The sequence below is a fragment of the Dromaius novaehollandiae genome, chromosome 10 (genome assembly GCF_036370855.1).
Source record: "Dromaius novaehollandiae isolate bDroNov1 chromosome 10, bDroNov1.hap1, whole genome shotgun sequence".
Classification (NCBI taxonomy): Eukaryota; Metazoa; Chordata; class Aves; order Casuariiformes; family Dromaiidae; genus Dromaius; species Dromaius novaehollandiae.
Genome location: NC_088107.1, coordinates 20,796,751 through 20,811,183, shown reverse-complemented (window position 1 = coordinate 20,811,183; position 14,433 = coordinate 20,796,751). Strand labels below are relative to the sequence as shown.

The following is a 14,433-nucleotide window of genomic DNA, read 5'->3' as shown; positions in this document are numbered from 1 at the left end:
ATTCAGAAATGTCCCTCCCCCCTCTCGAGTTTCCACTTTCTGTAATTCATCCCGAAAAATAACGTTCATCAAGTTATGTAAAGCAGAATGACTAAGATACGGCTCGTCAGCCTGCCACTCTCATCACGGGGCCCCCACCCCAGCTTCCCCTCACAATCGCTCAAACAAGTATTTCTGAATCTTGACTTTTTTTCCCCTTATTGAAAACAGACTCCAAACACAGCCTCGTGAGGCAGGAATACTCCTGGCAGACGCTGTATTCCTCACAGAACAAAGCTGCACATTTCCACTGTAGGAAAGTTACAACTATGTAAAGTATATAAACAACCCATGAAACTAATAGTTTTGTTTAAATAGCCCACTACATAATTTAGAAACTGGCAAAAGAAAAAAGCAGCAGGAAGAGGAGGAGACAAACAGGAAGCAGCTTTTGTAAGGCAGCCAAGTTGAGAAACCTGCAAGGCGCAGCGCCCGCCGCAGAGCCGGGCCCACGGCGCTCCCGGGCCCCGCTCGCCCGGGCTGCTTGGCCGGGCGCGGAGCAGAAACGACCCGAGGCCACGGTGCTACAGATCGCTAAGGAAAAGGCCACAAAATATCACAATAATAAGAGCAATACTTCGGTCCTTCTGCTAAAAGCACGCTGAATGGAAACAAGATCAGGGTCATTAAGCTAAGCTATCTCCAATGCTTTCCACATCCTTTACAAAACAACCTGGACTTTGTTCTCAAAAGCAACTCTACCAGCACTACCATTTTACGGGTATAATTATACGGTTGAGTTACACAAGCATAATGATCCGCACAGAAACATCTTTGGGCTAAGTGACCTTATTTTCAGTTCAGTTTATGTTGACAGAGCAGGTCAGCTATACTGATATAACCTAAACTGAAAAAGGTTAGCTGTTATTTCAATAAGCATCTAAAAAAAGCAATATTTATATAGTCGTGGTTGCACTGATACAGTGACATGACACCAAGCAAAACTGTCCCCCAAAAAAGCACTTGCTGACAAATACATATATGATATAAATACGTATCTCCAAAGAAAATTACACGGCAAGAATATACTTGTAACCTCACATTGCCTCGCAATCCCTCACTGCTCCGTTTTATTAATACTTGGTAGCAAGGCAACATCATTCTATGTTCTGCTCCAAAAAAGCAGCTGACAAATACAGCAAAAAGAACTAGACCGACTCCACTAACAGCATTTAAAGAAAAAAGAAGCAAGTCCACATAACATGCAAAACCCTGATTATGTCAAATATGATGTCTGCGACACATCAGGCCTAAGAAATCAGACCAAAAACTTTCTTCTCCAAAGATCTAAAAGTAAAGATGAGAGACATATGCAAGCCAAAAATCCTGAGAAATGATCACCAGCAGTAGGAATACAAAACTCTGTACAGAAGTTTAATGGAAATTATGCAAGTTGCTCTATTAATAATATATCAAATGCAAAGATTTAGGCACAGGATTCAGAGCACTCCTCAGAGAGCCCAATTCCATTTTATAGACTGATAAAATGGAAAAAAAAAAAAGAAATCAAATAATTTGCCAAAATAATCATTTTTAAGCTTATCACCACAGACTGGAATTGGCTTTACTAGCCCTAACACTTTAGGCCTCTGTGTCACGGTACTGGCAGGCAATGGTAAGATATCCCAAAACTCAGCTTTCTACACCAAACTAAGGTGACTTGCCAAAACATCTCTGAATTAAGCACCTACAACTTCCCAGGTGCTGTGTAAAAGAAACATCAGGCATCCAGGAGAGAAACCTCTGAAAACTAGTATTCTGAGCAAGGAACTGCTCAAGCCCAGGAGAAACACCAAGGAGCAGAGCGTGCTGGATGGCATCCCCCCTTTGGGCTTACATGCTGGTCTGCAAAAAGGCACTGCCCACCGCTGGAATTTACATCTTTCTTTTACTTCCTTCTGGAGGCAGACACAAAGTCTTTTCAAGGACTGAATAAATCAGTTGAGGAGCTTTTTCTGCACAATCCCCATTCATTCAAGATGTGAATGCCTCAGGTTTAATTCCCTCTTTTGCCAGCAGGAATTCAAACTCACACCTCCCACCCCGAGGGACTTCCCCTCCAGACTGTTCCTCAGTGCTGGCGGAGGCCCGTCGGAGGATGACACTCTGCATGGAATAATTAGCAATTCCTTCGACCAGTGGGACAAAGCAAGAGAGAATATGGCTCTCCTCAAGGCTAGCATTTACACCTCTCACTCAGGTTCCAGGCTCGGGCAGCAATGAGCAGCCGTGGGGTCTCTACTCAAAAACCACCAGGTAAAACATTCGGCCATGAGAACCAGGACGGGCACCCAGGATTCCCCACCTACGAGTGAACTGCCCAACCGCCACGTCAGAGCGCCGCGTGCACCCTTGCTCCCTGGCCCACAAACCCTGTCATAACGCAGCATACGCACCACAACAGCTTCTCAGGGCAAGAAACAGGAGGGCCAACCATCACAGAACATCAGTCAAGGCTGAGGCGCTTCTGCGTCTGCCGAGAATCAGACATTTTGGCATCGCAGAAACACCTTACTAGCAGAATTAGCTTTCTTCTTTGAGGGGGGGAGGTAGGCGAGGATGTTAAACTGTATGCATATCTGCTCTGAATTTTAAAATTTGACAGCTAGTCAACTCCAGATGAGAAACTTATGAAAACCAACTGACTGAAAAAGGCAGAAGATGTTACAAGAGTATTTTAAGCCTCTGAGTAGGAATTTAGCTAAAACCCCATTCCAGACATCGAGAATGTGTGTGTGGAGGGGGGGGGGGGGGGACACATCATAGGCTTCGAAAACGAGAGTCATGTTCCAGACTTTCCTTACAAGATTGCTGTTTCAATGTTTGTGATCAAACTTCACACACAGCTCTTCTTTCTATCCCACCCTCACCCCATTACAAGAAGTTCATAAGTGGACTAGCTGATACGAGCCACTTCAAAATATATTCTCTTTAGCAATCATTTACGTAAGTTTCATTTGTTGCCTATTTTAGAAAACAGCATTCCAGTCAAAGTGAAACGAGACAAAAAGGGAAATGATTTTTAATTAGACTATTTAAAATGTGTTTTTATATCAGCTAACACCCATGTACTGAAGGAAAACATAAGAAAAGATAAAAACTTAAATTTAAACTATCAAGGCAAGAAAAATTACAAGGAAGCAAATTTCCTGGTAGGCATTACTAACAACAGAAAAACGTTAACCATTCTCCCAGTGTTGCATACCCTTTTAAGAGATGCATGATGAACAGAAGTCACAATAGTATCAAGTCTTAGCCTAACCTGAAATCACATTCAAACGTAAGGAAATACAAATAGACTCCAACGTCCAGAAAAAAAAAAAGAAAGAAAAAAACCCACCCACAACAACGAAACTATGCTGGACCTAAAGCTTTGCGCAAAAAACAAACTAACAAACAAAAAACCTTACTTCTTCTGTCATTAGCTTTCAGCCAAAGCCAGAATGATGAAGTTCTTAGAGAGAAAACAAAATAACTCAAGTCATTTTTCTGATAGCCTGAGAACTTATGAAATCAACCAACATTTCTGCTCACGCATAATAATACTTATGTGGTATTTCCTGCTCTTTGTCACTAAACAAAAGCATTGCTCAGTCTCACATAGGATCTTTCACAGATGCTTACAGTCAACCACTTCACTACAATGGAAAAACATCTTTAATTCAGACATACTAAACAATACCTGAATAAGAATGTAAAAGTAAAACACGGGGTAAACAATTTTCCACAGAACAAATAAGGTCACTGAAGTTCTCAAAACCTATCTGACACTGGCGAATGTTCCTCAGAGAACAATGATTAGCTTCATCTGCGTACAATTCACCTCCCAAATTCCGCTCAGCCATGCTGGCTTGCAGTCCAGGATGCTGATTATGCAATCAGAATTTCACACTGAAAAACCTGGAAGCTGAAAAACACACGCTTTGTATCTGCCTATATTCTTAATCCTGTACTAAAAGCAGACAGGTAGGTAGGAAAGCTTCTCTCAATCAGTGTAAACAGAAACATCAGTTCCTGAGGAAGTGGTTAAACAAACTCATAAAATTAAAACAAACAAAAAGAAAAGAGAGAGAAAAAGCAGCAAACTCGGATATGGCAAGACAACACAGAGCATGTCATGCCTCTGTTAGGCTAAAAGGTCACTTACCACTACTAATCACATCCATTGATACTTTCTCAATAAAAAAAAGGACAAGGTCAGCCCTCTACAGTGGTGCCATATTTTTAGGTAATTTACTCTTCCTACATGGTAAGATACCATGCCAAATCAAACTTGAGGTCAAGAAATGTCAGTGGTTGATTTTCCTGCATATTCCACATAAGTCACATCCTAGCCAAGAGCAACAGTGAGAAAACATGCGTTATCCATTAATAAAAAAATAAAAAAAATCAGTGGTAAGTTTACTTCACTGAACAATCCCAGCAAAATGAGATTTTAAAAAAAAACAGAAAACAAAAAACATTTCCTTCACTTCTCCTTTATACTCTAAAAACAAATTTTAGTGGATCAGCTATTCTGCTGACTAATTAGTATCCACATTTAAATACAGACACTAAATGCATACATTTACATGTTTTTTGAACTGATGGTTAAAAAAAAAGAAAATCATGGGTATCCCAAGAAAATACACCTGTAGTTCGACATGGACAAGCAAACACTTATCTGGAGACAAAATCTTAAATGACTTACACCCAACTCGGCTTGAAAATCAGTGTCTGCCTCTTCGGTTTTGATGAGACCCCCCCCAAACCTGACAACATCATCTTGAAGTGCTTTGAAGTGAAAAAGGTGTTTACTTGCAGTAGTTTAGAGAGGAAAAAAAAATCTAGGTTCCAGAAAAATCACCTTATTTAGCTAAGCTGCCTGTGGGTATTGTGATTAGATTCAAGTGGGCAATAAAATCTGCCAAAGAAATCTCAAATTACATTTACAAGATCCAAAATTAAATAGACATTCCAAAAGGAGAAAAAAAATATGGATTGTTTTTGGCAAGCCAATTAAGATTGCTGAATGATAAGTGTATTCACCATGCCATCTACAGTTTTTAAAATCCTCTTATAAGACAGAAAATGAATAAAGACATAAAATCTTACCCTGCCTCTATAACAAGGACACCATAAAGCAATGAATATTTTATCAGATGAGACCATAATTCACTCTATGATAATAACTATTTCCTCCAATAATCTCAAAATAAAAACCTGAAAAACCTTAACCAATTCTGAGATCTAAATTTTTCAGGAGGCTGCACTTTCCAACCTCCAAGGACTACTGTAATTGCGTGTTGCCTTTAAGCATTCTTTGCCTAGATAACAAGTAGGCCTGTTAAAAACAAAAGACAAAGTGATGCATTAACAGCTTATTAAATAAAAGGAGCAGCACTGACCAAATTTGAAATGGCTCAAAGCTTTGTTTCACTCCAAACATGGGGTCTGAAACTTTCACTCTGTGAACCTCAGACACAGATGAAACAAAAATTAGCTAATCTAGCTCTGCTGGCCTTAGTACCTTATAACCAAGTGCCTATCCAAAAAAAAAAAAAACACCCCACTAAGAACAATGTACTGAACTTCAGTTTTACCACATGTGTATACTGAAGGGCTTGGGAAAGGCAGGTGAGAATTATTATCCTGATTACAGTTAAACCAGTTGTAATGAGATTTGGACTAAATCTGTGTCAGAGTCACTGCACTTGAGTGGATAAGTTAAGAGTCTGCCATGCACACAGAAGTGTCTCTTCTACATGTCTGTGTGCCTTTGATATCTCACTTCCACAAGGCCTCAGATTGTCCTGCCTCCTTACCACATGGTGCGTTCTGAAGAGTCTTTTCAAACCACTGATTTTTTTTATTAGATTATGAAAAAACGTCTAGCTTTTCACAGTTAACTTGGATCAGTCAGCAGTAAAATTTATCCTTTTGTCATCTTTTGCTCTTCAAAACCACCATGAATATTCAGATCCAGTTTCTAAACAAAGTCAATGTACTAAATGTTTGAATGTTTCACTACTTTCCTCTAAAGCTGTCTCTTCCCTTAGCTAATGCTCAAGTTTTGTGATGGAGTGTGATTTTGTTGAGTAGAGACAGTATAAGCAAATTTTTCAAAAGAATACAGAGAGTATAAGCAAATTTTTCAAAAGAATACCTAGAAAATATTGTCATCAAATCAAAGTTTATTGACTCCTGTATTTTCTTAAAAGATGCCCAGTATTTGAAAACCACCAATCATCTTTCTTGTAGTTAAAAGGAAAATCAGATCTAGTTTATGAGACTGAAATAGAGACCCCTACACCACCACAAAAAAATGCCTATCTTCTAAGGCATCCAGTTCTAAAGCACTATCCTCTGCCTATCACACAGGCTGAAATAACTCGTCGACACGGTTAGTTCATACATCATAACAGATTCAAATGGAAAAAAAAACGTTAACAGCTTTAATGAAAACAAGGCTTGGTCTCAAACAAAACAAATTGAACAGGCTTTACTTAAAAAGACAGCTAGGGAATGAGTTTAAGGAGATGTAACAACCTATAAAGTATGAAAAGTTATTAACAAGCATTCCTGCGTTGCAATGACCCAGAGCAACAGATGAAAGACTACTCTACTTTGAAATTTAATTTATATGACTGAATAAAAGAGGTAATTTTTATATATTCATTTTGTCCTTTAATTTCAGAATAAATACGGTAATTATCAGGCCAAATCAATTTTCCAGATAAAAGGTAACAAACAATGCTCACACACGGGAACCGTTACACCCACACACTGTCGGTGAGCTTACCCCGCTTCTACGTGCAGCTGACTGAAAGGTCCTCGTAGGAAGCAGGTCCTAGCTACCTCTCTCCAGTTTCAGCGAGGTCTCTCTCCTTCTCCCATATTATGGTAATGAATGAAAGGAGAGAGGAAATGAGGACCTCTGGTAATAAAAAGGAACAAGCAAGAGGAGGGACAAATACTCATGGAGATGGAAAAAAAAAAAAGGCTAATGAGGAGCCGAGATGAAAAGGGAAGCTGAGAAAGTTGAAGTCTGTGTACCTGTGCATTTACAGTGTGTTTGTTTTGGCACTGACGGCAACAGCCCAACACCGCTGTGCCAAAAAGCACAGCATGGCAGAATGCTGTTACCTACCCGAATGAATAGAGAACAGTGTAACTCGTTTATCTGAGGGGAGGTGAAACCATCAAAAGCAGTCTCACGCAATGCAGTCATATTCTTGAAAGTTCTCCCACTCAGCCAAAAATATTTGCTCTCACATATAAATAAAGTATTCGGTGACATTTTGGGTGATTCTGAACTAACAATGCCGTTTTGTAAATTACTTTAAACATAGAAAAAAAGTCGCAATTCAGTGTGCGGATTTCCACCATAATCATTGTTTGCTAGGCCTCAAACAGCTTCCTGGTGCTCTCTCTCCTCTGTACTTTTAATGGACCCAGAGTCATTTGTAAACACCACGATGTATGTTTCTGACCAACTGTGAAATTAGAGCTCTTATTCAACAGAAGTTAGAACGGAAGAAACAGATATCAGGCAAATATATTTGGCTTTTGCAGAAAATATCACTCTACAGACAAAGCAGCTCTTCAATACCTAACAAAACTACATTATTTAAGGAAAAAATATATATTTAACTGGCAGTGATCTGAAACACAGAAGTTTTAAGCATAATTCAGGAGTACAATTTCCTTACCAAAAAAAAAAAAAACCTACATTTCAGTAGACACAGTCCTATCTGTGTGCATTTGTTCTTCTAAAAAAATCCCTGAGATCCTACATTGACCAATCAATGAATTCACCTTAACCACGCAGAAAAAGTTGGCAAAGCTCTTTAGACTTGCACAGGTGTGCTTAGAAGATTGCAGTCTTATTTAGGTGACGCATGGCTCCCTGCGGTTTCATGAGTCTATGAAAAGCTGTTGGGAAACACTGCATCTGAGTTGTTCCAGAGTACTTTTCATAATTACGTGATTTGCACAACAGTGCCGAAGGTGTGGCACATCATACAAATTCAACCGATTCAGGCTGTGACACTTTGCAGTCTTGCCAATGCCTCCAGCTATTCTACTTCCAACTTCAACAGAAGTTACAGAAATCAAAGCACATGGAACCACTACACTCTAACTGGAAATAGCAGACATCTGCATGTAATATTTCACGTGACAGCACTGATTAAAAGGAATTTTCAGTTTCTATACAATTTCTGCTTCACATATTTATCTCCTCTCAAATGCCCAATTACAACAACAATAACAAAAAAAGTCTGGATCCCTCATAAGTATTCTGTGCTCTTTTTGACAGCTTTGAAGCTCCTCAAATCAAACATATGCTGCTTTTTGCATCACTTACTGTACAAAGCATGCTTGACAGGATTAAATACTCAGGGGAAAGCATGCCATCTTCTAAACAAAAGTGCTTAAACTCTCACACCTCCAAAATATATGTTACTAACACGGCAGAAGTTCTAGAAGCACCTCAAAATGAACATACACCGTTACTCTCTAATTAGTAGCCAAAATGTGCATATTTGATCAATCATTTGTCATCAGTGCTTCCTCCTATTCCTCTTTACAGTTTTCCCTCATCGCACAACCTCCGTAAAAATTCTAGTATCTTTGAGGTGAATTTAGGCCAAGAGAGCAATCTGGGTTGGTGCACAAGCTCCCCTAATCAAATCTTTAACTTTGGTAAAGCTAACTTTCAAACATTAGCGTCAAATACAACACACTTCCATTACACAGGGCGACACATCTCCCAAAAATATTCCAAACTGCCTCCGTGCTACCTTATGAAGTTGCTGCTGCAATCGAGAGTCTTTTTGGGAGAGGAGAGGGAAAAGCACTTAGTCAACATGCATCACTCAGTCAGCATGACACTTCCAGGCCCTCAAATCACAGATGCCCAAGATGATGACAAAAATAGCCACTGGCAGTTTGAAGGAAGAGCTCACTCTCCGAGGCACTCGGCAGTGTTTGGTCATCGCTGGCAGATCACGTGGCAGCCAGAACGCTTCCTGTATCAGTATCTTCACTGATTCTCCTTTTCTGGAAAGGTCAGCTCTAGCTCTGAACAGGACAAACTACAGATTCGGGGTCATTTTAAGACGTCAGAGATGATAGATACCTTATAATTACATACCGCAAAAACTTACCTCCTAAATATTTTTCCTTCAACTTGGGCAACAACAACAAAAAGAAACTAAGACCATAGCACCTTAGAAGGCAGCATCAAAATCAATAGGAAATGCATGAAGTGTTGTCAACATATTAACTTACATTTGTCGTTTTCTTTGTTTAACTGCACAATACCATTTTGCAGCAAAACCAAAGAATAAGAAATGGTATTTCTTGTAAGTTGAGAGAAACAGATACTGCATACCTTTTAAAAAAAAAAACCCTCACTAAAATAAGCACAGACAAGAAAAAGATAGTACACCATGTAGTGTTACGGAGCTAATGTAACAATCGCATATTAGTAGTTATAACTGTGAAGGGAGGTGCTCCATTTTACTAGACGGATAGGAATGCAAAACTCATTTGTAAAAAGCTAAGAAAAAATTTCATTTGCTTTTAATTGCCAACAGCCTTCCGTTTGTTCACTGGAATGCTTTAAATTCAATGTACCTACATTTACCTTAACCAGTTGTTAAGAATTCAATATTTATCTATACAAATATTTGTGTGATTTCTTATCGTAGCTTTATTAAAAACAATAGCAAAATCCTCCCCGATGTGGCATCGTTATTAATCTATCCAGTTCCTCAAAGTGTCCGGCTCTTTCTTCGTGCCTCCCAACTGCAATAAATCAGTTGAACACCCAGCAACTCTCTCCCGGTCAGCGCTACTTTGGGAGAAAAGCCTCTGACTGACAAAGGAAAAGCCATCGCAAGACTGATCCTTTCTTTAGAGGCCTAACAGGCGCCCCGTTTAACAGGTTTTCCACAACGTTAAGAGCCTCATACTTTCCAGTAAACCGACTAATTTTTGAAGTTGAAGAGTTAATACTCGAGCATGTATTTTCAGCTTCGGTAGTTTTATCTACTTAAAGTTCTGTGAAGGGTGGTTCCCACCGCCGCACGCCTCCAGCTGACAACTTCGCTTACCCTAGATACCCCGAAGACAACGGATGGGCCCACAGAGCTAGACTCCTCGTCGCGAGTTTTCTTCGGTAAAGAAACATATTGGGGAAAAAACACACTGGGGAAAAAAAAACACACTGGGGAAAAAAAAACACACTGGGGAAAAAAAAACAGGTTTTCCCGTGTTCCTTCTCTCTCTCGCCATGCTCCCCATCACCGCACCGCACCGCGGGCACTGCGGAGCGCAGCAGCAGCAGCAGCAGCACTACCCCCCCTCAGCTCCGGGAAACCGCCGTCGGGGCAGAGCCCGAGCGAGCCGCGGCTCTCCCGCACGGCGGCACCGGCGCCGCCAGACAAAGCGCAGCCCCCGCCCGGCCCGGACCGGCCCCGCGCAGCGCCCTGCTGCCCGCGACGCGTCACGCGCAACGCGGCCGCGGGCAGGCGGCGACGGCGGCCGCCGCGGGTCACTGCGCGACGCCCCGCGCAACGATCGCGCACGGCCCCCGTGGGCGGGGGGTCCCGAGTAGACACCGCCGCGCCGGACGAGCCCGGCGGCGCCAGGCCGGGTGCGCGGCCGCGCTCCCGCGGTCCTTCCCGACGCGCTCTGGGGGATAAAAGTGAGCGGCGGCACCGCACGGGCCGGCCGCGGCCACCGGCGCTCCCCGGCCGGCGAACAAAAGGGGCTGCGCGCGGCGCGGGCGCCCCGGCTGCTCCGCGGGTCGCGCAGGGGGCTGCGGCCGCCGCCCCGGCGGCAGCGGGGAACAAAGGAGCGGCGGCGCCGCGCCGGGAGCCGCCTCCCGCCGGCCCCGGGCGGCCGGGCCCCCCCGGGCCGCCCCGGCGGCGCTGCCTAGGCCGCGGCGGGCGCACTCACCGCTGCAGCACCAGGAGGAGGGCGAGCCCTGCGGGAACTTGGCCGAGTCGGGGGCGATGCAGACGCTGGAGCCGAGGTGCGGGCACTCCATGGCGGCGGGGCAGGGCAGGGCGGGCGGCTCCTCGCGGCGCTACAGCAGCGGCGCCCCGCGCACAACAGCCATCTTAGGGCCAACGGCGGGATCCGCGCGCCGGGCTTTGCGGGCAGCCGCCCTCCCGTCCGCGCCCACACGGCTCCCGCACCCTCCTCCTCCCGCCCGCCGGGCTTTCCGAGAAGCCGGCTTCCCGTCCGCGGATCCGCCCGCCGCGCTTTCCGCGCGCCGCTGCCGCCGGCTTCCCGTCCGGGCGAGGCGGCGCGGCCGCGCGCCGCGCCTTGCGGGTGGCCGCGCGCCTGCTGTCACGCGCCGCGGGGCGGCCCAACCGCCCGCTGCCGCGATCCCTCCCCGCCCTTCCGCGGCGCGGGGGGGACAGGGCCGGGCCGGGCCGGCGCCTCCCCGTCCGCACGGATCCGGGCGCCGGGCTTTCCCTGTGCCCGCGCGCCGCGCTCCTGCTCCAGCGGCCGCGGTGCTCCGGGCGCCGGGTTTCGGCGGGGGGGGGAGGGGGCAGCAAATGTATTGGCCTCCTTTAAAGAGTTACTGGGCCTCGGATTTGGCCTCCGTCGCCGCGTTCTCCGTCTCTGCAGCTGTGACCTTCAGGATAAGCGGCAGCAGAAGTGCAGCCGTTGCATCCCAGCTGGCCCGGGCAAGGCGCAGGAACTTCACGGCGCTGCGGCGGATCGCCCCGCGCCACGGGAGCCCGGGCGGGACTGCTCGGGGTCAGCAGCCGCCCTCCTCCCACGCACCTCTCCCTTTGCCATGTGAAGAGCACGCATACTTGCATTGTTTTCCAATAAATGCTGTATAAATAGAGCAAAAAGGGGGTTGCGAGAAGTACAGAATGTCAGAAATGTTTCCTGTAACAGAACTTTGATACAGGTCTAAGAACTGCTCGCATAAGCCCCAGGACCGAGCGGGTGCTTGCCTTGGCACATGTATCCGCTGGCCAAAGGGTCCTTCTGTCCCCTCGCTGCCCCTGTGGGTTCCCCCCACTCCGCAGAAGGGAGAAGAGGTTTGTGGCAGCAGCAGCCTGGCTGTAGCTGCTCTCTGTCTTGCCGAAGCCACGGGTGTGTTTAAGCGGCTCGTCGCGCCCTGCCGCTCCCGACGCGCAGCCCAAGGGAAAGAAACCCCGGCTGCTCTGTCCTCGCTTCTGCCCCGCGTAGCAGCGTGACCTGGCCTTCTCTCGGCAGTATTTTGCAACTAGAGTTTAACCAAAATAGCCAGTTCTCATCTCGCTGTGCGGATTATGTTACCAGTATATTTAGTCTTTCAGAAGTAAGGAACTGGTCAACAAGGATTAAACGTAGTAAAATAAACATGTTTAAATACTTCTAATGATCTGCTTTCACTTTACCACTCCCATTCATGGTTTTTACAGTTGACATAATATACCTGGAAGGGAAAACCAACTCCTTTCGTAAGTAAACAGAAACGGGCCTGCCCGAGAAGCACAGTACTGCTGTACCTGGCTACTGCAATTAAATCCTTGCCAGCGTGCACTATTATAGCTCCATTAAAGCCAGCGTATTGAAATCGGTAGGGCTATAAGACTGCTTCAGAGGAGTTTCTATAAACATAACCATGCTGGGAGAGTATCTTCTGGTGAGGTACTAACAGATCCTCCTTTCCTGCCCCTCCTGAACATAAGAAAAAGGCCAAGTTTATCTAGGGTTGTGTTTTTAATTACCAGTTGAAAGCTCACTGTAATCCGACTTTGGCTATATATAATGCCTTTAGCAGTCTCACAGAAATATTTTAGATATTTTGTACTACGCGTGCAAATTTGCACTTCCACAGAAACTCATTCTCACCCGGTTTTGCCCACTGGATGTCCCCCTTCTCCCAAACACTCCCATTACAGTGTCTTTATCTGTTCTGCAGGAGGAAAGTGGCTAGTGGAAATAGGGCGATCACGGCTGCAGCACATCGCACAGTGACAGCACGTATCAAGCCCCAAGAGAAGTCAGCACATGGTTAACTGGAGAGAAGATGATCTTAGCGTATTTACATTTCTTTTCATAGAATGGCACCAAAGAGCCAGTGTCTGAGAAAACCGCAGAACGAGCTGTCCCCAGTTGCTGCCAAAAGCTGCCTGTAGCACAGCTCCATCCATGGGCTGCTATGGTCGATATGACTTCTCTGACAACAGAAAGCTTTTCCTTTGGTGGGACTTCACTTTTCCGCAGGTACCTTACTCGACACCTCGTGCCCTGGGTTGCGGCAGTTGTGCCACAGCACAAGACTCAGCAAGCAGTGCACTTCCAGGCAGGCCTCTGCTGAACTGGAACCATCCAAAGCATGAGCTGTGGATCAGGGCAACCGTAGTATTAACGTTAAGTGACGATAGAGTTAGTCACGTTATGTAATCCAAGTAGAATATTGTTCCCTGCCTTTGTCTGGGGAAAGGGAACAGTATTTCCCAATCACCCTTCTTTTGTCCTGGGCCATGCCAAAATATGAGGTGGGAGTCAAGCAGAGGGGACTGTGCTGTGACCTTATATTTCATCTTGTTTCCTCAAGAACCAGTGGATTTAACAGAAAAATAGGTTGAATAGGTGAAAGAGTGCTACTATTTCTGAAAAGCAGGCTTCCAGAGAAGATGAACAGGCATGATCCATGGCAGCAAAACTGCAATGGGCACAGGGAACTATGGAACAAAGACAGCCACACAAATGTTTACAGGTGTAAGGATTATGGTTTGCTTTCTCTAAGATTTCCTATTCCAGAAGGCTACAAACTTTTCAGAGAAAAAAAAAAGTCTCTGGTTTAATTTAAGAGCCCTTTGACCATCGTCTCTGACCTTTATTTTAAGATGCGACTATTCAGTTTGCAATATGATGCACAAAGAAAAATCTCCCTTCTCCCCTGCTGTGGAGCTGTTAAGATCTCCATAACAAAAGAACACAAGGCGGTTGGAATTGCAGGGAGACTGGCAGGGACTACAAAGCTCTGCTAAGCACAGCAATTCTTAGAATGAAAGACACCACAGTCATAACTTCTCCAGACAGCATTTAGCTGTGAAGAACTACTGAATAAAAAGGTGTCACCTTACCAAAATCAGGTCCTTCATCTTCCTCCCCGATGTTTCACACTTAAGAGCTAAAATCCGTATACATTGTGACACCTTGTTCCTATGCAAGGTAATAAATGGAGTTTAATTCCGCCTTTCATTTGCCTGTTGACAACCATTCAGTAGAGCACTTTAAACAGTGTAACTTTGCCCAAATATTTGCATGTGTCTCCATTTTATTTGTAATGCCTATAACAAAGGTGGTAGCCTTTTCTTCTCCTTCGGCTTTAATTGCCAAGATAAATATTGAAGTAAGGATGTTTTCATCTGTCGGAAAGCCATG

At 44.7% G+C, this 14,433-nt stretch overlaps 1 protein-coding gene across 3 annotated transcripts in view; it reads right to left on the bottom strand.

Moving 5' to 3' along the window:
* USP3 (ubiquitin specific peptidase 3) overlaps positions 1–11,372 on the bottom strand; it is a 44,990-nt gene extending 33,618 nt beyond the window's left edge. The window contains exon 1 of one of the 3 annotated variants that reach the window (XM_064517528.1): positions 10,987–11,372. In XM_064517528.1, the coding sequence (XP_064373598.1) occupies positions 10,987–11,077 (91 nt within the window). In that variant the 5' untranslated portion in view covers positions 11,078–11,372. Of the gene's footprint in view, positions 1–6,820; positions 6,841–10,139; positions 10,551–10,986 lie in introns of those variants that run through there. The other 2 variants (XM_026113408.2, XM_026113410.2) reach the window with 2 other exon arrangements.
* Positions 11,373–14,433: the final 3,061 nt, after the last annotated feature.